General features: G+C 36.8%; 1 protein-coding gene across 1 annotated transcript; it reads left to right on the top strand.

Moving 5' to 3' along the window:
- The first annotated feature begins 9,704 nt into the window (after nt 1-9,704).
- On the top strand, nt 9,705-23,349 carry LOC124169077. The gene is made up of 5 exons (XM_046547553.1): nt 9,705-9,845; nt 16,735-16,965; nt 18,397-18,594; nt 19,950-20,051; nt 22,653-23,349. Exons 2-5 carry the CDS (start codon nt 16,864-16,866, stop codon nt 22,842-22,844), a joined length of 594 nt encoding a protein of 197 aa, XP_046403509.1. The 5' UTR covers nt 9,705-9,845; nt 16,735-16,863; the 3' UTR covers nt 22,845-23,349.
- Nucleotides 23,350-24,308: the final 959 nt, after the last annotated feature.

Raw genomic sequence — 24,308 nt, 5'->3', positions numbered from 1 at the left:
ACCCCCAAAGCATACTGCTAGTTACGCCACTGCATATATTCATATAAATCAAAATCGATGGGTAACCATGAACTGCATTAGCTTAGTCACCATCAATAAGCATTGCAAAAAGGTATTATATCAAAATTCTGGCCTCTTCCTTTTTCTTAATTTTCAACTGATTTAAAAAATTCTATTATTTATAAAACATTTTTTAAATATTTTATGCTCTTTATGTATCCAAATCATTTACTCATTTGCAATCCAAGCTCTTTTGAAGGCGTATAAATATACCTTAAAGTTGGCAAATAATTGCATCACAATTATTTTTCAAGACTTGCTGTGTATGTCTTGCTGATAACAGCTTTTATTTGCTCCAATCGATCGACACCCATGCCCTGGTTGGGGATCATCTACCCAGGCGGGATTCGAACCCACGACCTACGGATTGGTAGGCGAGGACTTTACCCCACCGCCACCGAGGCCGGCAAGATTCTGATTATCCATCTCCACATATTCATATTGACGGAATTACTCGGATAAATGGAGCAAACACTTCGTTGGGACAAATTATTCCGGTCCCTATGCGTCTCAATGAATCGGAGTTTATCGATTGTATATTTAACCCTCTATGCCCCAGGGTGACTTTGAGGTAACATACTGCATTTATGCACTTTTTGTTATTTTTTTCATTTCTTGGCCTCTGTATACCATTGTGACTTCAAAGTAACACTTAGCCTACCCAATCCCCTCTCATGTATTACTTTTAGTTTGTTTTTTCCCCTCCTGAGGGCGTTCTCTGTCAGATCTCTGCACATGCACATGTAAAAAATTGGGGAATAGAGGGTTAATTTGAGATAAAAAATACTAATTTTTAGCTTTTATGATTACCAAAGCAACAAGTGCTTGTCAAAAAGCGTGGTCGTAGATCTGAGCATAAAGAAGAGATCGCTTGAAAGCTACCGAAGATGTGGAGATGTGACGTCGTAAAAATGGGAGAAGGTCGACCTCAATGCAGTGGGAAACTATGCGAGGAATTTCGAAATCACTTTTATTGGATTCCAGACAGAATTCCTCGCCACCAGATAAAGCCCGCTTACCACCCAATGAGACTGCAAATCGACCAGCGATTGTTTTATCGTTTTAAATTGCGACAAGGTCATTAAGTGGTAAATCTTTGGCCTGGTGTAAAGGACGGCATGGCTACTGTTATTAGGGTCCTGTATTCAACGCTGGGTTATGACTTCAAGCACACCTATAGGTTGAAGTTCGAGGTTGCCAGCGGAAATGAACTGGTTTTCTTACCCTGGATGAGTAAAATTCTGGCGCATATGCCAGGGATGCCGACTTACAAAAAATATTGGGGGGGCCCAAACTGGGGATCTTGCCCCGGGAAATTTTATAAGAAGTGAGTTATAAGTTTTTTAAGCATTTTATAATAGTCATATGATCAGCATTAGAACCCTGATACCTCGAATCTCGATATCTGGACGCTCCGGGGAAAATCGACAAGCCTGACACATTTTTTCCTCACACTCATAACGAATTTTTGAGGGGGCTCGGGCCCCTCAGGCTCCATGGAGTCGTTGCCACTGGCATATGCATAAGTGAGGAGTTGGCTCTGACATAATTCTCTCGAACCATCTTTCAGGTTTCATTCCCAGAAGATCATATACCTACTTATATTTTCAGACTATTTCAATCACGATAATCACCTTTTAGCATTAGAAGGCATTTAAATGGGCGCCCTTTGGTTTGTTGGATAGAGGTCATGGCTACGGATGTAAGGGTCCTCTGTTCAATTCCGGGTGGTAACTTAGAGCACAGCTCAAGCAAAAACCCTCGGAGTTCGAGGTTACCTGATGAAATTGACTGGTCCCCGTAACCTGAATGTGTAAAATTCAGACTCATATGGATAAGGCAAGAGTTAGCTCTGACCTGATATTATCTAAGCAATCTCTAAATTATACATGTTATTCTGGGTAGATAATATACATTTTTAGGCCTAAGTCTCTTTCAATCACGCAAATCACCTTTTAGCACTGGAAGGTCGCCGCTTGCGTAGCAACCTTGAAGGACGTTAAGATGTCATAAGTGACCCCCGTTATCATTTATTATTCTTTAATACTCTATCAGTTTCAGTGGAATTCAATTCGTAAAACACGTATTTACATAGCAAGTTAACCTAATGTGGCGTAAATGGAGATTTTATCCTTATCTTTTTGAAATATTTATTTCTAAGTATTAGTCTTATGTGAGAAAGAAGTTTTAAGTGAAATACTCAGATCAAAAAGGTAGTAGATAATACCTGCCTTTTGCCAGCGAATTTCTTTCACGTGAATTGAATTCATATTTTGCAGTTATCACTACTTATCTCTTGTTTTCATCTGACACATACGTGACGCATATAAGTTTTTTATTGCCATACTATACGCAAACTGTGGGGTTTATTGCATCACTGGAATACGCTCTATGCATTCATCATTTAAGTAAATTTTTGGAATAAAAAACATTTAGTTTTCTTCAATTTATACCTTTTCGAAATTAATTTTATTATCCTATCCATGGTGTCAGCTTTTTTACAAATTCGGTATCTGGCTAATGAATGCAATAAAATGGGTCCAAATAACTATATATTATACTGGCAAATTAACTTTTTGGCATAATTTTTTTCGATAAAGCTTTCATTATTAGGTTAAAATTATATTTAAAAACATAGTAGAATCATCAATTAGGTGGGCATAGGTGTAAAATTATGATCTTTTTGGATAATCTCGCGTCATAATTTCAAGGCAGACACGAGCAGTTTCGTTTCTGCTGCTTGTAACTTTCTCAGAATAAATGAGTAAGTCTCCTGCGGAAGAGACAAAAATTTCTGTGTATATTTGTACACCATTAACTGTTTATCCAAAAATAAGATTTCCGCGGCCCAATCCTTGGCGGTATGAGATAATTAAATTCGGGCTTTGGTGGCCTCGTGCTTATGCTACGTAAGTTACACATATTAGAGCAATCTCAAATTTTAACCAATATTTCAGCAATCAAATGCATTTTTACAGTTTTTCTCTGTCAGCCAATAATTCGTGGCACATTTTTGTTGTTGAATATATTGGCTGATAGAGAAAAAAAACCTAACTAATCAGTTTCCTGGATCATTCAATTCTGTGGCATCCGTTGCGAAAAATTCGGTCCAAAAGCGTTTTTATCTTGTGCAAGATGAAATTCTCAGATCGCATGAATAAAGAAGTAATTTTTTTGCTTACATTGCAATGGAATTTAGCCTTTTCACGCAAAGAATATGCATATACAGAAAAGGATAATAACAATATGTAAAACTTGTTGAAAATATTGATTCACTGTCGAAATTTACCGCATCGTTAGCAAGAGACTCCATTATTCGACATTCTTTCGAGAAATGTACGACTAAATATTTAATTAAGAATCGTATTAATCATGTTTAACACGTGAGACGTTGTAAGTCAGTGACTCAGGTAAAATTGTTTTAATTCTAAAGTTACACAGCAGTGTTAGATACTTTTTGCTGGTAAATTCAGGTACAAAATTTTATTACTCTCTCAAATGTCACCTTGCGTGGTGATACATGGGCGTGAAAAATACTAAATAAATCAATCGTTCCCTGATAGGCCTATCAGGGAAATTATTATATATTATTATTATTATTAATAACTAATACCGTATTTCCCCGCGAAACTCGGATCAATTTGTCCTTTTGCGACGCATGTGGCGACTTTGGGAAACCCTCTTAGATGCGCGTTGGGCGACAACGCATTTGGATGCTCACTTGACGAACCTCTTTTGTAAAATTCGTTGCTTTTGGGGTGACCAGTTGTGCCAAATTTTAAGGTCATTGTAGAGATTTTCTTTAACTATTAATTTCGCTTAAATCTGCGCGTAAATGTAATGTCTTTCCAACCACCTTAAGGGTGTAAATGCTATCCCCTTAAGCTGCACACATAATGGAGTAGTTTGGAAGGGAGTTGGAGGGAAATGGAGAGAGGCGTGGGAGACTTAAGGATTCGTCGGCTCGGAATGCAATAAGCGGGGAATGTGGTCGGCCGGGGGACGAAGAAATGCGAGCCGAATAAAGATGGCACTCGGGGAAAAATGAGGGTATGGTCCGTGCAAGGGCGGGTGAGCAGATAGTCGGGGTTCCGCGGGGGTGGGGGGCTATGGAAAGGCTCTATGATGCCTTGCTCTTTCATTCAGACCTAGAGGGAGTCTCATCGCGCAAATGACAGCCGATAAGCGAACCGATGATATATGCATTCAAATGAGCGGATAACTCACGCTCCGTTTCCGTCACCTAAAAACATCTTTATTGCCCTTCTTAAGCAATTAAATTCTTAACCATAGATACCACTCCAAGCCGAATACCACCACGAGCACACGAATATCATCACATCATACAAACGAGTCAAATACCATTTATTTATACCATACAGTCAAAATAACCTAAATACTTTACCATAAATAGAAAACTTGACAATATTACCTTCCTATTTTATCATTATTATTTTCTGGTGCCACTGTTTTCTGTGGTTTCCTATCTAATTTAATGTCCGTTAATCAATTTTTCTGTCGTAATGTTGTGACTTATTCACAACGTATATAGATACATTATACTAATTACACAGCTGATATCACTGCGATACGAAGTAAATACCATAGATTTGAATATTTGACAATATTACCTATTGAATAGAGAATATTTGACAATATTACCTTCTTTTACTTATTATTTTCTGGTAAATACAAGCCATTGTCTCTTTAAATTCATTGTCCTGACTATGTTTTGTCCATTGTGAAGCACCTGCTTCAATAAATTACCACTGTTTTCTTTGTTTTTTTATCAAATTTCATGTTCGTTAATAAATTTTTCTATTGAAGTTTTGTGACCTGTACACAACGGATATACATTATTACGAATTACACAACTGATATCACTGCAAGAAGATGTAAGTAATGAGTAACAATATTTGTACCATAAAGTTATAAATACTACGAGAAAGAAAATTTGATAGTATTTCCTCTCTGTTTTTATAACTAGTGTCATGTTCTGGAAAATATCAAGTCATAGTCCCATTATATTCGTTGTTCATGACCATGTTTATCCATTGTCATGTACCGGTTTACTGAATGAACGATGTTTTTAAAATATTTTTATTTAATTTACTGCTGGAAAATCAATTTTTCTCTCATAACGTTCTAAACTCTTCACAGCGGGGGTAAAAACTCCTAAGGATTATTAGATTATTATATTACGAATTGTATAAAACAATTTTGATTCAAAAATGGTCTTTTTGAATTATATTCACAGCGAGTATTGCTGAAGATCTGAACAGGAAAAAATCCAAACAGTTTGGATGAATTGTTCCTTAGAAGACTATATCTAGAAACGAATAAATATCTATTTCTTGGAATTTTAGAATATGCCGTATTTATAATCTATTCCCTATCGATTATTGCGGGGAAAATTGGACTTCCTGCATTGTGCTACTTTGGAAATCACATTAATAAATTGGAAAATATTTATAAGCTCTAATGACATTTATTATATACATATAACAAATGTAGCCAACAATTATGATACATGCCTCATTCAGACAAAATCAGCTGATCTAAGGTGCATTACAAGATGAAGGTTGTCGTAAAAATAAAACAAATGCGGCACACCGTACACTTATTGAATTATTAGAAAATTGTTGCAATTGATGTCAAAATATGCTTGCTGACCTCGTCGACAGCTTCAAACGTAATGTAATCAATTACTCATTGTCCGTTAAATAAACTCCATGCCGATTAGACACAAAGATAAGAATTTTTTTATATTAGCGAAACGATTGGTCAATATGCGGTATCACTAGTTCTATGATTCTAAATTTTTTGTTTTCCAGTAAATTAGTGGGGATGAATGAATGCCGGGAAATTACTCTAGTGAAATCAATCTTTAGAATCAGGAACTAATGAAGTGGTTTACTGCCATATTGCGGTCCATGAAATCCTTAGTTCCTCCCATATACAAATTTAAATTTTATTTGGATTCGAAAAAGTATAGTCACAAAAATTGGCAAATATTTATCACACAAGCAAAAATGAGTAATATTATTTATTCCGGTCTCTTACGGCTTGGGACTTCGTCAGTAGTAGATCTAAAGCAAATATTTATCCCACATGTTCATATATATTTCAACAAGGTAGTTCTTTGTTATCTTTTGTAGCATAAGAAGATAAGAAGAAATTACTTACTAGTATGAGCTTAATCATTTGACAGTGTTTCTTTAGCTTGTTTCGAGAATTTTTCCTTGTTAGATTTGATTTGCGATCGGATGAATCAATCATCTCATTGCTATCAATTAATTGAATTTATTCAAGTTATCAATCAACTGCTAAGCGCATTCTGTTTTATCAATTGGCAAAAGAGGAAAATGAAAATTATATATTTGAATGGAGCCATGTTATCCATTTCTTGGCCATGTATTTTAGGTTTCATGGTTTCCTAATACGTATCCGGGTATTGAGATTTTGTTTTTTTCAGTGTCCATTTCATTTTAAAATTTATTTTGTCTTTGTTCCTCAAACTTCCTAAATGGTAGCCTTATAAATTCCAATTTATTACTTTCATATCACGAGTACTTTGATTAAGATTTTTAAAAATAGATTCGATAGTTTTTGCTGCTGTCCAATGAATTGACACTTTAGTATAGCAAAATTTTGCGCTAAATTGAAAGCGTTTGTGTCGTCGTCGACAGCAGCGCCCATATACGAGCATCTCTTATTATTACGGCCAGTAATAGCCGTTAATAAGCTTTCATTAACATTAGAGAATTAATAAAATCCTTTTTCTCAATAGATGTTAGAGTAGAACATCGACAGTATATCGGAAAATAAATACTCTTCGTGAGATCGCAGAATATCCGAAGAAACATATTTGATCAATGGTAACTGTCAACAGCTGGAATAATTATATATTGCCCTTTTAGCAGAGGAAGTAATTCAATCGTGACAGCGTACTTATACCCACGTGATAGAATTGAAATGAAATAACTATGGACGAAAATAATCTCAACGATAATCTCAATAACTTTTATTATCTTTTGAGGGAGGAATGTGTTTCAGAACCACATGGAGTACCGAAATAAGACATGAATCAGTCAATTGCTTTGGCAATAAATATCGCAGTGATATTTGTATATTCTGTTTCACCGCAATCACAAAAATGTCCACCTTATGGTTCAAATTTCATTTTTAAACCTTTGTAATTTTGTAATATTTCTAACCCTGCCGCGTGAACGGCGGTGAAATATACAAGAATTGCCATGAGAAAAAAATTCCCCTGGAACGGGAATCGAACTACGGACCTTCGGCTTTCCGGGTCAATGCGCAGACCGCCACGCTATCCAGGTTCTTTATTTCCCATGCCAATTATACCGAGGCTCATAGTACTAGGTGTAGCTCATAGTACCAGATGAGGCTCGGTATAATTGCCATAGCAATTAAAGAACCTGGATAGCGTAGTGGTCTGCGCATTGGCCCGGATAGTCAAAGATCAATGGTTCGATTCCCGGTCCAGGGGAATTTTTTCTCATGGCAATTCTTGTATACTTTGTAATATTCATTACTTCCATTGATTTCATTGATTAATACAAACCGTGTTTTTTAAGCCGTACGCACAGATGTTATGACCTACAATCCGGCCGGCAAGGGTTGTCCGATGACAGCGCAGGAGGGGTGGATAACCCTGCGCCAGCACGGTTCGCAGCCTATCCTTGTCCCCCAAATGCACATCACACCCTCGCCTAGTCATGCAACATTGTCACATGCATTTGAACCACCTAAATAAGCCTTTTCTTCGAATCACCAAAATAAGAGATTCTTCAAAGATCATGGACTATTCCTTTGGGCCCCACAGGCTCGTCGTACCCTCCGGATCTTTTCTTCAGAAAGCCTTTTGTTTACATGTGACCTGTGCGTTTCCCTTACTTACCTGGCAACCTTGCCCCCTACCCCGAACTAGACCTGTCATCGGAAACTCTCGGCGGCCTAACTGATCAGTGCGCCGTTAACGGTAATTTTTTCACTTATTTTTCGGTTATAATGATCACCGCTGGACAATGAGTAATTTTCATCGCTGTCATTGCGAAAGTGGTGTCAAGATTTAAACTGATGTCTTTATCTGAGGCGATGACGGATTTTCAACTTTCTAATTAAGATCTTGTGGGCTATACTCGGAGGGTTTCACAAATATAAGGTTTAAAATTAATCAGAGCACACATTTTGACAATTTCTTCACTAACCTTGCAAGAAATATTGAAATAAAAAATCTACTTTTTCATGTTTTATAAGATTTTATATTGAATATTTCCAGTGAGAATATTGTTTCCGTGACCACACTATGAAACCGAGGTCCTTTCATAAGACGTAGGTTGCAGCTATTATTTTCACAGTTTTTTCCTGAAAATTCTAGCTATGAAAAATGCAGGCCCGAAAACTCAATGTCACAAAAATCATCATTTATAACTATAACACAAATGGATCATCCCAAGTGTACAGATGATTGCATGCCTGGCCTGAATTCCGAAGCGAAATTATGTACCCTGTGCCTAATGTAGCAAATTACATATATAAGTATATCTACTTACCTTCAAATTGATACAAAAGCTCCACAATCTAATGGATAATTTATATTATGTATAAATACATGACAGATACTTATCTCCAAGCAGTAAAGAGTCATTCTTTGATTATTCACATTGCTATTCTGTCAACAATGAATATTTTATCCAATTATGCCGAACTGCATAAACCGTAGGAATTAATGTCTTAATGCATGAACGCGAGAATGTACACGAAAATGTACCGGGCAACCACTTACCCTGTGCGAATGTATGAACAGACAATAGAACCTGTTCTAATTTGGTTCATGCATTCGTACATGTTCCGTTCCGGTCCACAAAAATCATTCACGCAAACTGACATTAACTTGCACATGTTATTGTATCGTGTAAACAGGCCTTATCAATCGCAAAGATATTTAAAATTGTAGCGTCTCGGCCCAGGACCTAAAGTCGCGGGTCGCACGCTTCGAAGTGTGGGCTCGTGGGTAATTGCTCTGAGAATTAAACAACCTGGATAGCGTAGTGGTCTGCGCAGTGGCCCGGAAAGCCAAAGATACGTGGTTCGATTCCCGGTCCGGGGGAATTTTTTCTCATGGCAATTCTAGCATATTTCACCGCCGTTCACGCGGCAGGCTCGGAAATATTGAACAGGAAGAGGAAGGTTCAGTGGGTTTTGAAAGTGAAAGGTACAAAACACGAGGCAAAGTTTGACATCGCCGGCTATTCTGAGACGTCACACAACAACATATTAATGCATATTTTGGAAATGGAAATTTTCCGGATCACTACAAAATGAACTCTAGTAGTCACGATATGTAAAAACGGAAATATATGGATCACTTCATTTTCCGAGGTCTACCATAATAGATGGTTTCGAAGAATTGTTGAGCAAACCATATTGGCGATGAGGACAGGAAAACAGCAAGTTTTGAATATTTGGCGGGAGTTGAGTCGATCTATTAAACTCGTAAATTTAACCTTGCCGGACAAGGAATTGATAAAGGGAGCAATCTGGCAGATAATTGCTATCTGTCAGATTCGGAATAGGAGCTCAAGAACAAGCGAGCGTCGATAACAACGTATCTCCCCAGCCTCTGGATAAGTGATATTCGTCCCAGTTTCTCGCCGTGATAAGCAAGCAGAGCAACGCCTCAGTAAACGTATTCCTTACAGCCCAGCGCTCACATTTTCTGTTTTTCCTGGATACCGCCATTTCGGAATTCAAAACAGGTAAGTAATTAGCTATCAAGTAATTCATTGGTACGTAAAGTTATTCGCTCAAGGGAGAACTTGTAAGGTTTCTATGCAGCCACTACAACCCACGCATCTAATATATGGCTGATATTTTTTCCATAAATATATTTTAATTCAAACAAGCGACCAATATTTCTCGAGCGATTATGAGGCACGGCACAGTTTAAAACGCAGCTTTCTGGAAACGGGTGCTTGACGCCATAACTGTCTTTGGGTTCCGATTTCGTTCTGTTTGCTACGCATTCTTTGAGGTAGCGGAGTTCTTTCTTCTTGCGGTTTTGTGTCGTGCTCAGCGGTGTGATGGTTTAGGAAAAGAAATAATAGGTCGGCCTCGGTGGCGGTGGGGTAACGTTCTCGCCTGCCAAACAAGAGGTCGCGGGTCGCGAGTCCCGCCTGGGTAGGTTTCCCCGGTCCAGTGCATGGTCGTTTGTGTACGTTTTCTTGTTACATTTGTTGAACACCCCGGTGTAAAATGGCCAATAAGAGCAGTATCCGATGGTTTGAGAATGAAAATAAAAATAAATAACATATAATTTTAAAATATGCAGACGTAACTAATAGAAACACAGATTAATATTTCTCTCGTAAAAAAAGATAAAGAAAGTGCGTTCCGGCACTGCTAATTTTGCCATGACACCACTGGCCGTGGTTCGTCTCGTTTTTATTATTGAAAGTATTCTCGACGAGTTTCTAGAAGGAAACACATATTATTTACTGTTATTACCGACTGATATATCGGCATAGATGAGTGATGAGTTCGTGTAGAGTTAGATAATCCGCCCGAAGTTGACCCTCTCGTGATATGATGGAGTACTTTATGAGCTCGCACAAGTACCTATGAACTGAAACTCCTAATCTTCAAACATTACGCCAAGCAATTTCAGTTATTTATAAGATAGTGGGAATGTATATGATGCGTTTGGTTTTGAATGCCAAAATTTTCCGCGATGCGCCCTCAAGATTCCTCCTCAAGGACTACAGCAAAAGTTACTTCAACTTTCTTTCATCATATAAATGAAGATGTAATTATGTGGGGGCAATAATTGTTGTAGTTTGACGTCCAGGAATACAACAGTATTAACATAGAGTACTACTCATGGCTGAATTCTGGCTAAAATGCGCATAAATCGACCACCACTAGGGTGCGTCGTTTTGCCACTTTTTTTAAGGGTCGAATCGTAATACCCGGAAAAAATTGCGTACCCGGGTGGGTATTACGGAAATGATTTTCTTTTCAAATTCGGTTAATATCTTCTGTTCATTTTACAATATTTCTTGGAGTTTATTGACCTAAACTCCAAGAAATATTATAAAATGTATTAAACAAGGTCAAGAATAGAAGAGGAAAAAAAAATTATTATTATCTTCTGTTCGCCATTTTGTCTTGAAATTTCGAAATTTTTAAAGAAAAACGTTAAAAATGTAAATAATTTCAACTTAGTTTTAGCAAGCACTCATTCTTTCCAATGGAGTACAGCATTGGTCTTTCCTTGATATTTAAGACCAAAAATGTCGGCTCTATTGCTTTTAATTATCGAGAAAATGATCTTTTAACGTGTCCCCGAAAGCTGTTTTAAGGGGTAGGCAACCCGCAACACGCCGCCTCATTGTACTCTATGCATGCGATAAATGACGCGAAATAGAGATGTTTCAGTCAAAAACGTAGAAATCATGTCTGAAGTGGTCAAGGGAAGACACTAGGATGAGATTATGCTCTTTTATGCCATTGCCGGCTGTAATGACCATACTTGAGTGGGGAGGGCTCTACCTCCCAGATACCCCGTAAAAGCCTTAACGCCTTTTCTGGTCACTCTCTACGACGCAACACTGTATCTCCATCCGCTTTTGAGATAATATAATTTATGAAATAGTGAAATTGCACGATTTGCCTAAAATTAAAAGTGCTCCAATTGGTCTGAAAATTATTTTCTGGACGTATCACGTTGTCTAGATTAAAAAAAATAATATTTTGAAAAACGAATTTTTTGATCCACAAATTCCCCCCAAAAATTAGAGACATAGGCAGTTGGCAGCACTTTCATAGATATGAAATAGAAAGTTTAGTGATTCGACAGTATTTCCAAGGGTTTCAGACAATTTTACTGACGGTTGATTCCATGAGTTTTTGTCTTATCTCGTCTCAAGTCACCTCAAACATTTGTATGAGTCAGCGAGTCAGTCAATGAGTGGTCGTAAGAGGGTTTTATAGTATACAGATTAATATTGATGAGATCAATAGAATGTAATTGATCCCGTAAAGTCACATTTCAGCGCTCTGAAGATTAGTTTGACGCCGTTCCCCGCTGAATTACCTATTGAGCTCATCTTTTCTCATGTAGCGTACATGGTTCTTCTCTTTCAAATCCTTGATTACATGTTCCCTATATTTAATCCGAGACCTTTCTTCGCTTTTCTTTCCACTTACTTGTCCCTCGAGGATTGCCTACACCAGGCCGCATTGTCTCATGATATGGCCGCTTATGTTTTGCCGTCTTCTTCCCGGGATATTCATACGGCTTCCCTTTTTTCTCATTACTTCTTCACTAAGCACTCGTTTATACAATTTAATTTTCATCATTCATCTATAACACTAAATTTCCAATAATTTTCTACTTGATTTCCCGGCTTATTGATGATTATATTCCATGCGAAATATATTCATCTTCTAAGGCTATTTTTGTCATAACGTGTCATGCAATTATGATAAATGCTTAGTTCCATCCAGAAATCCGGTAAATTATTCTCACTAAAGATAATTATATTGAAATTTTTTGCAAATTCATTTAGTATAATATGCACAAATTAACTTATCGACCTAGTATGCTGTCATTTTGAACAGTTTTGCACTCTGAATCGTTAAAACTGATCATCTGACATAAATTTAAATCTGCTCGTCCAATTTGATATAACGGACACAATCAATAACCGTTGTTATAAGTAATAGGTTTTTTACAGCTTAATAATAAATGATCTTAAAATATGCTATTAAAATAATCTTGATGGTAAGGTAATCTAGAATTTGAAACGGTATTACATCAGGTGCATAATTGCCTATGGTAGTAGGAATTGTTCATTATAGCTGTAGGATATTCTATTCACCAATGTTTAATTATATTGGTGAATAGAATATCCTACAGCTGTAATGAACAATTCCTACTACCATAGGCAATTATGCACCTGATGTAATACCGTTTCAAATTCTAGATTACTCCAGTTGCTGTCATGGCATTGAGTTTCGTACAGTAATCGACGGATTCGTTGATAATGTAATCATTTATCAGGTTTGTTCTTCGCATTGTTGTGGGAAATATTGATAATGAGGGAAAAAGTTTTCGGTGTCGGGGTGAATTATCACCAAAATCCAGTGACATTAATCCCTTGGTACTGATCAGTAGATATTTTTCTTGATAAATGTGAAGATTTGAGATGAATTTAATCGGTTGATTGACTTAGAGCTACATCCCGGTCAAATTTGGAAACGTATCACGATATCACGTGCTATACCTGAAAAAAATTGGTTTGCATGATAAATTTTCACTTCAAATCAAATGAGGCTTGGAGGTCTTTAGAGAATTTTAACTGAAATTAACTAAGCGAGCAGTATTCAAGAGTTTTTATATCTGTCCTGTGGTGGTATAATATTCCAATTTCATGAAAGAAATAGCTTTAGCGATCTCACAACATAAAATCTAAATCAAAACTCCTGCGTCCTAGCTTTATATCAATTATCACCATCGCTAGATCTTATTTCAGGTCCCTAGCTAACGAAAATACGTAATGGAATCAAAGGCGCAATGATATAAAAATAATTTTGGGATATAATTTAATTTATGATAATTCATACCGTTTTTATTAAAATAATTGTATTCTAGGCTGAAATGGTGTATCTTCTCGTGCCGTAAAAGTATTATATACTCTTTTTTACGGATCCAATGAAATTTATTCACTTTATTGGACCAACTTTAATGAATCGATAAAATGAGATTTAAAATACATAATAGATTTCAGTATGGATAATTAAGCGAGGAAGGAATGTAATCATATTAAGGGTATGTTACCAAATATTGTACGATACTTATCCGTTGCTCCATTTGCGGTAATGTGAATACTTTCCTAAATACTTCATTAGCACTTTAGTTTTTAATAAGCCCGCAGCCGTTTCAGATTTAGAGGCTACTGTCATATTGCCCATTGAGTTTGACTGACAATCAAAATTTATTTCGGTATGAAAAGCAGTGGAAGTGAAATTTCTGATCAATTTTAGGATCTATGTAGCAATAGCTCTCCAACAGTCGGCTCAAAAATATGTGAAAAAAGTTATCTTGATCTACCAAAGAAAATATACTAGCTTTTAAATGGACTGAAAGGAAAATCTCAGTCTGACACTAAATGTTTGCTGTTATCTTTCCAAGAACTGCTGTTATTTGCGATTCGATTGAATTTTCGATAAAATCCTCAAGTTATGAAGATGGTGATGGACGTTTACGACAGCTGAAATGAATTTCACTTGATGCTTTCCTTCTTTAACGCATGATATTGCAAGTTAAAGGAATTTTTAAGATAATTTGGAAATAATCAGATCTCACAAACTAAGGGGCATACTCTTTTTTGTAACTTATTTTCTCAATTATCATCTGAGAATCAGTTATGATCTGCGACATCTGATTCAATGGTGTTCATTATTTGTTTTACCAGCATATCTTCGAAAAAATGCTATAAAAAAGTAAGCGTTCGACATTATTTTTGGATGACTATCGGAAGGTCACATTTTTTCCGAATCCAAGTACTACATACCTATCTTACTGCTACATACTAATATTGCATGCTTAAGAAAACTTTCAGGAAATCGTGATTTTTGCTACCCATAATTTCAATATTTTTGGATGTGAGTCTTCATATCTGTTTTTTTTTTAATCTAACGCATTTCTAAACGTATGACGTGACGTATGAGTAGCAGAGGAAATTGAATTTATTATCATAAAATATTAGGCCAATAACTTCAATAAATTTGGGAATAGACTACTGATGAATACTTTCCGCAATTCAGTAATTAGCTGCGTCGTTGATACTGCATCATATTTGGGTGAACTTCATAAAGTATCAAGCTATAATGAAGCTATAAATATGCATAATTGGGTATCTCAAAAATATTGGAGTGTATTTGTTAAAAAGATGATTTTGGATGCTATCGCGTGTATCGTGGTATGCTATTTGATCAAAGCATGCACTTTAACTATGTTTAGTAATTTCAATCACAAAATAGTCAGGAAACAAGCTAAAAATAAGACAAGAAGTACAATCATGAAAGAGCTACTTTGGTTGTAATATGTCACCCCCATCATCATCATCATCATCACTGGTCAACAATCCTAGGATTGGTTTGACGCAGCTCTCCACTCAGTTCTCCTATCAGCTAATCTTTTCACACTTATGTATTTCTTCTCTTTCACATCATTCTTGACTTATTCCATATATTCTGGTCTTCCTTTTTCCTTCTTGCCTTCCACTTGTCTCTCGACGATACGTCACCCGCGTTAAATGCATAGTTCAATCATTTAGCTTGATGTTCTGGAAGATATTTTTGAATAGTAGAATATCTATAAAATTAAACTATAGGGAAATAATTACAAAAAAGGAAGTATAGCTGGATCATTAATTTGACAATAAAAAGTATTGACAACGATGATTAAACTAATATTTCTATTGTATAATTTGAAAAAAGTTTTGAGTGTTTCTTATAAACGGAACAAATACTACGGCTTTTTCAAGGCCGAGATAAGTTTTATTTTAACCACGACATGTATTTTTATGACACATATAGGTATTTCATATTTTCCTTGAAAATAACATTGGAATCGCCCTTAAGAATACTACTACGACGCTACTTAAGAATCTATTTCTATCATAAAGTCCAATAGTTTATAAATGAATAATAGGGCAGTTGACGGTATGGAATTTTGTCTTACAATCAATTAGGTACCTACTATCATTCTCTGAAATCTCAACCGTATACAGTGAAGATAAAATAAATGGATTTCATTATCTGCAACTAAATACCGATAGCGATATGGTATGCTATCACGGAAACTAGTCTGCCCTTAAAAAGCATCATCGGATTTTTCTTTTGACGTGCAATAGACAGTTTGTAAGGTGACTCAACCTGCTCTACAATGTCAAAACAAGAAGCAGCAAAAACTTTTTTCGCAATTCATCGCACCACAAAGAACGCGGTACAGGAAACAAGCTAAAAAGCCGGTGTAATCGACACTTTTTTTGCTGAACAGTCCAAATATTTCGTAAGATGACTTAAGGAAATCAAGGCTAACACTGGTCTTCGCCGATACTTAAGTTGACAAAAGAAACGTGTCTGGAATAAAAATGCAAGAAATAAGATAAACTTGTATTTATATGATCTTGAAATTTCATGAAGCGTAATATCAAGACAAACATAGAAATGTATTGGAGACATCAGAGACTAAAAGAACATGATAAAACTTCATTGCTCACAAAATTGTGCGGATAGACAACTACAATGTCGTTATTTTTTGCTTTCCTGTAGCCAATGCATAGTGTATCATTGCTTTTAGGTAGGCTAAAGTTTCACTGTGTTGCCTAGAAATCACATTTTTAGTCAACCATCACTTTTTTCTTTGATATTTTTCATTGATGCTTCTTACAAAATATCAGCCTAAATAAACAATTGGTACTTCTACATTATAGAGGGAACAACTCACAATACCACTATTGCTATACAAAGGATATTAAGGAAATTGCATACGATATTTGATACCACCAACATTGTTAACACTTTGCTTTGAAATGATTCTATCACACTAAACCTTATGGATATCAATTTCATCATCAGAAGCACGGAATGAGAGCCCAAGAGGACGGACTTATTGGTGAAGGATTGGCTCTCTTCTGCATCCTATTTCATGTGTGAGATGTAACCGGCTTGCAGAAATCCTCCTGACGGGACAATGAACAGAGAGCCATGGATTACAATCCAACATCCGCTAAGAACAGAGCGAAGAAGAGGTTCTCAAGCTCAAGATATATTTTCTCAAAGGCTGGCGTGCCGAAAATACTCGCTATCGTAAGTTATCCCTCTACTATTCATGGTTTAGGTAGAGATTTTTGGCACTTAGATGGGCTTTAAAGAATATAAAATAAATAAATAATGTTTTTTATGTGAAATAATTCTATAAAATATATAATATTATTTAATATGAAATAATTTTATAAAATTTGCTAACACTTTTATTATTTATTTTGCTTAATTAAACACTTAAAGAGTATGGTTAATTTTCGTAAAAACGCGAAAGATTGGTTGCTATCCCATCATGATGTTCTTTTTTATGCGTTTTTGTTCCAATCACATTTTTTGTGTAAGGAAAAAAGTTATATTTTTTTGTTTGAACTCCGGCTAAGCCATATGTTTGAATTCAGGTTTTATTTAATCGTAAAAAAATGTGTTTCATCATATAAAACGTATTATTCGAGCTCCATTGTTCTATGATTAGTTTTAATAGAAGGAATTATGGGATAGGAAAGTCACCCAAAATCAGCATACTTTACAATTCCGTGCGTTACTGCGCACATACTTACTAGTTAAATACAGTATGGGGAATAACCCCTCACTGTACTATTTATTCTCGTTTTTTAATGATGATACAAATTTACAGACCAAATATATTAAAGTTTATTAATAAACTTTGTATTATACGGTCCACATCACTGTAATCCTTTTCAAATATCTTTGCGATTGGCCCAGTCATGCAATTTCGGACTGTTGCGAGCGGCGTCACGGTGGAGCAGGGGGTGGAACCAACGTCACTAGGGATGTGGAATGGGGAGAGAGAGAGGGTGGCGGGCGTTGCCATGTTTTCTCAAAAGACTTTATCAGTGCATGGAAGCAAAATACTGTCTCAAAAACCCTCTTCCCACCTGGCAACACAGCTAACTTACTCACGAAGTGTACAACACGGAGGTCTGAAAGCGACTGCATTTCCCGTTGACTAGGCTTCACCCAGTGGCTTAACTATAGGAGGGATGAGGGGATAGATCTCCCCAAAAGCCTTAGACAAGTAAAAAAATTGTTTTAAAAATGTTGTCTAGTTTTGACATGAAACAACTGCATCTGCTGAAAGTTAAATTTTAAGCGCTAAAATGATGTAAAATGTATTTCCAGGCGTGTCAATTTTCAAAAATTTTCCCGGAACCCCCGTTGCCTGGGGGGGTCCCCTCCCGTGCCCCTTCATTCCCCCAAAGTATATTTCTAGTTACGCCACTGGGTCCCCCTATCGCATTTTGGTTGGTTTTCAGGAAGTCAAGTGCCCTCCTCCCTCATACCCCAAAAAACTTGGGCCTGCCATTCAGTCGCAAAGATATTTGAAATGATCTACAGTAGTCTTGCGGTCAAAAAACGAACGTGTATTTTATTTAAAACTCATACCACGTCATATGCTCTTGAGTTGGCTTGCAGAGAGTTATGAAGACAGATTAAGGCTTTTTTTTCGTACAATAGGTAATCTTCCTGGTATCTGGAATCCTATACCTCACCACCAGTCAATCCCAGTGTGCTGCATCCAGTCTCGGCTCATATAAGGCGTTGGATTTGGTCTTTCCTCTGCTGTCCGTCGTCTCAGCCGGAATCTCGGCATTCGTCTACGCAATATTTGCCATCGGATGCGCCAAAAGATTCCTCAAGACTTGGGTGCGCTTGGTGAGTGTGATATTTATCTAACACAGACACCAATGGGACAGCATGGATGAGGCACAACAGAGCATAAAAATTCACAATATATACAATTATTTAAAATGTGACACATAAGACATTATGTTAACATGAGGATGATAAGAATAAATGTGTAAAATAATCACAAGAATCAATATTATTATAAAATTAAAATTTTGATTATAATTTTAAATAAGCAAAACAATAAGCAAAAATATAGTTAATATAAATATGACAGTAATGAATAGATCCGTAATATTTTTAGGGGTTATCCAGAACTTCCCAGGAGGAATCTAAAATAGTTTAGGGGTGGTAGGTGAAGCAATTTTAGGCACATTTTGTCTGTAAACAGGGGGTTGCAACTCCTTAATTACAAAGTCTGAAACATTTCATCTTTGAGCTTAATTAAACGAGACTTTTATGTAAGTATCAACAATTTCATCGTGCAATCTTATCCATGTTGAGAATAACTATTACTGACAATTGGATGGGTCGGCTTAAAAAGTGCCAACCATCATTTCCAATGTAGTGAGATATTCACATTTTAAATTTTGGTTGAATTCATAAATCTTTGTAGTTATTTAAGTACCAGCTGCAACACATTAGTATTAATTCTATACATTTAAAAGATAAATTACATATTAAGTTAGAGCTTGTAGTTCATATTTTTCCTCAGCAGATAACGCAGATAGCATGGGAAACTCAATTTGGCCAGAGTCCTCTAGATTGTTCTCTCAACACTACTCTTGTAGTTATTATAAGGCAATACAGAGGACTCTGATTGTGAGTATGGCCAAAATGATTGTTGGCAGTCTTTTAACCCGATCTATTCAATTATAATACCGTTTTTTGTCTAAACTTAATAATTTTGAAGTATTGTACATTCATTAAAATAGTATTTTTGATACTCACCTACAACTCTCGTTTCATTAAGCTCAAAGATTATTTTTTCGGACAATTATAATCGCACATTTTCGTCCAACCATAATTATTTAATTTCCTTAAAATTCTAGAGCTATAAATAAAATGTTGAAAAGCCTAGGTACCAAAAAAAAGCGTTTTCATGGTAACTGCAAAGTGCATTAAAAATGGTAACCATAGCTCAGTAACTAAGGAGTTACGACCCCATGTTTATAAGACAAAAATACTTTAAATTATCTCCCCCACCACCTCCTGAAGTCTTGCAGATTCCTTCTGAAACACTCTTTATATAGCTGGTCTCTATTCTGTACTTAAAACGTGGTACTGATATCTGGAGATGCAGAGGAATGATATTAAAATGCATATTGATTGTCTTTAAAGTGAACTCATGCGGTCTCCTATCAACTGTTTTGTCCTCTCAGGATGTCACCTTGTGCACCGTCTTCGCCATCGCCAACCTCGTTGTAGCTGTCTTTGTCCTGACGCAGTGCCCAGCGGCCAATTCTGCACAGGGCGTACCTGCGGTAAGTCAACTAGGAAAGTCGCAAAGACGATACCTCAAATATTAATTTAAAAAATAATAATCATTCTCATACAATCTTTTAGCAAACGAAAACCTGCAAAGAACAATGTTCATTAAAACTGATTCTGTTCAGCCTGATTTTTAAAATTATCATGCCAAAATAAATTATGATCAATAATCTCAATGAAGAAAGATTTAATGCTTTCCCGGCGAATAGACTTCGTGAAATGTTCTCAGGATCGCCACCGGGTCAGGAACTCCATCTCTGCCAACGTTTCGATGTCCGACTCGGTCATCGTCCTCAGGGCTGTGAATGTCGAGTGAGAATTTTGACTTGCTTATATACAGTCACTCTGGTGGTCAGGTGACTGCTGATTGGCTGTCGTCAGCGGCATGCTCTGATTGGTGGTTTTGCCTAGCCTTTTGTATAGTTTTGAGCACAGGTTTCCAGGTGCTGCTCAGAGCATATCCGGAGTCTCTACTGATGGTGTTCTTAGACAGTCTAATTTCAATAGACTCTTTAATGGGTCAGACATCGAAACGTTGGTAGAGATGGAGTTCCTGACCCGGTGGCGATCCCGAGAACTCTTCACTAATAATCCCAATAATTCCGCTACGCAAAAATGCGGAAAACTAGTAAAAAAATCAGAAATTATTACTAATAGGTATACATTTTTTCTCAGGAGTCTGTGTGACGTAACTTAATCCTGAAAAGGCCTGGTTATACGATACATTAACGCACACGAGTTAATTTCTAAATGTATGAACGCGTGAATGAACTCCAAAATTAACCGTGTAAACACCCAACTTGTGCCAACACATGAACAGAAAATAGAACGTTCTAATTTGATTCATGCATTCGCAGTGGCGTAACTATGGATATGCCTCGGGGAGGGATGGGATGGCCTAGGGTGGCGACCACTCCCTCTCCCCCCAGGGCAAAATCTGGTAAAATTTTTTAAAAATGGCATGCCATGAAATACATTTTACACCATTTTGGCAATAAAAATTGAACCTCAAGCAGATGCTGTTATTATATGTCGAAACTAGTCAATAGTTTTAAATATATTTTTTTATTTCCTTGAAGCTTCGGGGGGGGGGGGGTCTATCCCCTCACCCCCCCATAGTTACGCCACTGTGCATTCGTATATGCTCCGTTTCGGTCCAACAGAATCGTTCATACATTCACACATTTACTTGTACGTGTTAATGAACCGTGTACCCAGGCCATAAAAAGAAAAAAAATATTAGCATTTAAGGTAGAAATAAAAAATACTGGAATTTTCTTCAAATATTGAAACAACCATTGCTCTGTCATCTAATATTTTTGTCGGTCGACTGAGATCTTGAAAATATTTTACTGAAATATATTAAAATTTCTGCAAAATCTGTGGGCGATACGATGTCTTGAGCAGGGGCGCAGCTAGAAATTAAGGTGTAACTATAGTCTATTCACTTTATGTCTGCGGGTGAGCTTCCGTAGGAGCCCGGACACTCTCGGATGGCTTCGCTGATAGGGGAGGGGATAGGGGATACCGAGAGAGAGGAGGAGCGAACTTCACGTTGCCAAATGTACTACATAGCCACCCTACTTTGTCACTGAAAACGTGCGAGTCATAGGTGGCCACAGGTATTTTGGCCCCGGCGCCGAGACAATATACCTACTCATTTGGAAGGCATTCGGGATAATCTTTGCACAGAAGCCCATGACATTGTCAGCTACCGAGCTGAATCAGGCACCGTTGGTGAAAGGCATACTTACAATTAGTCACGTACAAAGAAAACGCGTGAGGCTTGGCAACACTGCTCCACGAGCACATTCACGATGTTCACTCGGCGGAGGTCTGAGAGCGACTGACTGAGGCCACGCCTACTGTTTGCTGATTGGCAAAGGCAAAGTCACATGTCGAGAAACTTTCCCTCCCCTCATCTCCACTTTCTTTGGCCACACAAGCTCACCCGCAGAGATAAAATGAACAGAGTATAATGCCGGGGTGTGTGGGGGTATGGAATACTCACCAGGATAAGCGGTAGGTGCGAGATTAATAAATTGCGGATTTTTAAGATGAATGGTTTAAAATTACAAAATTATAAACGGATTAAAATTTATCTCAGTTCTGGTGGGGGTTTTATCCCCCAAACCCCCCCCCCCTCGCTGCACCACTGGTCTTGAGTATCGTATCACTTTCCTATTCGCGACATGGATGCCGACTTACAAAAAATATTGGGGGCCCAAACCGGGGATCTTGCCCCGGGAAATTTTACAAGTAGTGAGTTTCAAGTTTTTTTAAGCATGTTAGAAGAGTCATATGATCAACATTAGAACCCTGATAACTCTAATCTCGATATCTGGACACTCCGGGGAAATCAACAAGCCTGACGCATTTTTTCCTCACACCCATAACGAATTTTTGAGGGGGCTCGGGCCGCCTCAGGCCCCATGGAGTCGGCGCCACTGATTCGGGAGTTTAAAATACCAAGGGTACACCTACATTTTCGAAAAACATTTCAGTGATCTTGCAATTTGTTGCTGTAATACTTGCAACTGGCTGATTAGAATACCATAATTTTTAAACAAAAATTTTCCCATTTCTCTTTGAAGCCACTGTCTCTGATAGCTTCAGCGCTGTTGGTTATCTGCGCCGCCGCAACATACTACATGTGGCGCAATCGCCCGGAGGAACCCGAAAGCAGGGGCCAATCAGGTGCAGCCGTGACCACGTGGAGGATTCCGGGAGTTGCTCGAGGTAGCATCTTTAACCTCGAAGTCGAGAGGGATGCCTTCGAACTTTAACAGGCCTTAGGACTTTAATATCTTCGTTCATAGTTCATTCGACCGAAGTTCTTCACCTCAACAGAGAACAGTGTCGTGCCTGTGTGTGTATATGTGATGAATGACTTCACGTGAAGATTGTGAACAATGTTGCGCACTTCAAGAAACTTAGTGGAACAAATGTTCCGTTTCCTGTGATAATATGTTGCGGGATAAAATATGAATAAACTGACCCACACGTGTTTTCCACGATAAAACGATGGAATACCTTTTATGACACTGGAATGGACCTTTATGCATACTTTACTTCTTATGTCTCATAATATTCGAACTCATTCGCACGCATCATTGTCAATGAATGGCTGCGAGTTTATTCACTTGTGTTCTTCCATTAATTTTGTACATTTTACCAAATTAGATTAGCACCAGGTATATTATTTAGTTGATCAATGCGCTGGACGTTTTTAATGGATTTGATATTAGCATAGCTCCCTTTTCTGAGACAATTCAAAAGTCATTAGAAGAGTTAGAGTTGAAAAAAAGCATGGAAATAATGTTACATCTAAACCTTCTACATAGTGGATCGTATTTTTGACCAAAGACGCTATTAGTATATTACCTTAAACTTTTTCTCATCAGTAGACAGTCAAGAGTAACTAACCAATGTAAAATGAATAAATAATAATTAAATTTGAAATTAAGTTTAGGAATTGAAATTGTAAGTATATTTATTCATTAGTAAAACATTGTCCATTTTAAAATTAATTCACCTGATTATCTCTGTAAATGTGACAAAAATATTTTGTAGTCTACTAGCAAAGAGTAATTGATTCAGTACAAACGCATACTACTTCATATTAATTATTCTTTCTTACGTGGGTTTTCTGTCTAAGTTGGCCGTGTGGTAAGTACGAGTGAAATAATCTCATTTTTTGAATGCTTAAAGTTTTCAATCCCGAATTTAAATCCCTTCGATACCTGAGCAAAAAAAATGTTTCAATTTTAAAGTTGTATTTATTCAATAAAAAATTATTTTAGAATGAATTTAAATTATTGAACTTGCTTCTTGGGGAACGTGGTAGACTAGCCAAGTCAAACGGCAACAGTATTCCTCATTTTTAATCACCATTCTGCGTTTCTTGAACTTAAATAGAACGAAGGGGAACTCAAGAGTAACAAGACGAAATTTAAAAAAAAATCAGAATTTATTTTTTTTGTTACAAGCGTAAGACATTTACGAAATGGTCTCCATCAGCACTTTAAGTGCCAAGGAAGTAATATTACTTCTTAGTAATATCTCTATAGATTGCCTTGTATGTAATATTGCATTTGAAACAAAATTTTTTAAAAGATTTTCCTGAATAAAATAGTTCATATTGAATATATTAAAAATTATAACGCCTTTAATGACTGTAGATCAATTGTTTCAACTCCTTTTCCTTTTCAAAAAACAGTATATTTTCATGGTTACATGATATACTTAAA

The sequence above is a fragment of the Ischnura elegans genome, chromosome 12, assembly GCF_921293095.1.
Source record: "Ischnura elegans chromosome 12, ioIscEleg1.1, whole genome shotgun sequence".
Taxonomy (NCBI): Eukaryota; Metazoa; Arthropoda; class Insecta; order Odonata; family Coenagrionidae; genus Ischnura; species Ischnura elegans.
The sequence above is the reverse complement of the archived record's forward strand: the minus strand, read 5'-3'. Positions and strand labels throughout refer to the sequence as shown.

Excerpts from the sequence above, each read along its gene's own strand:
- LOC124169077 (XM_046547553.1), top strand. The coding sequence starts at position 16,864 with ATGGATTACAATCCAACATCCGCTAAGAACAGAGCGAAGAAGAGGTTC. Across the intron at positions 16,966-18,396 it reads TGCCGAAAATACTCGCTATC|GTAATCTTCCTGGTATCTGG; the intron begins GTAAGTTATCCC and ends TTCGTACAATAG. Across the intron at positions 20,052-22,652 it reads CTGCACAGGGCGTACCTGCG|CCACTGTCTCTGATAGCTTC; the intron begins GTAAGTCAACTA and ends TTCTCTTTGAAG.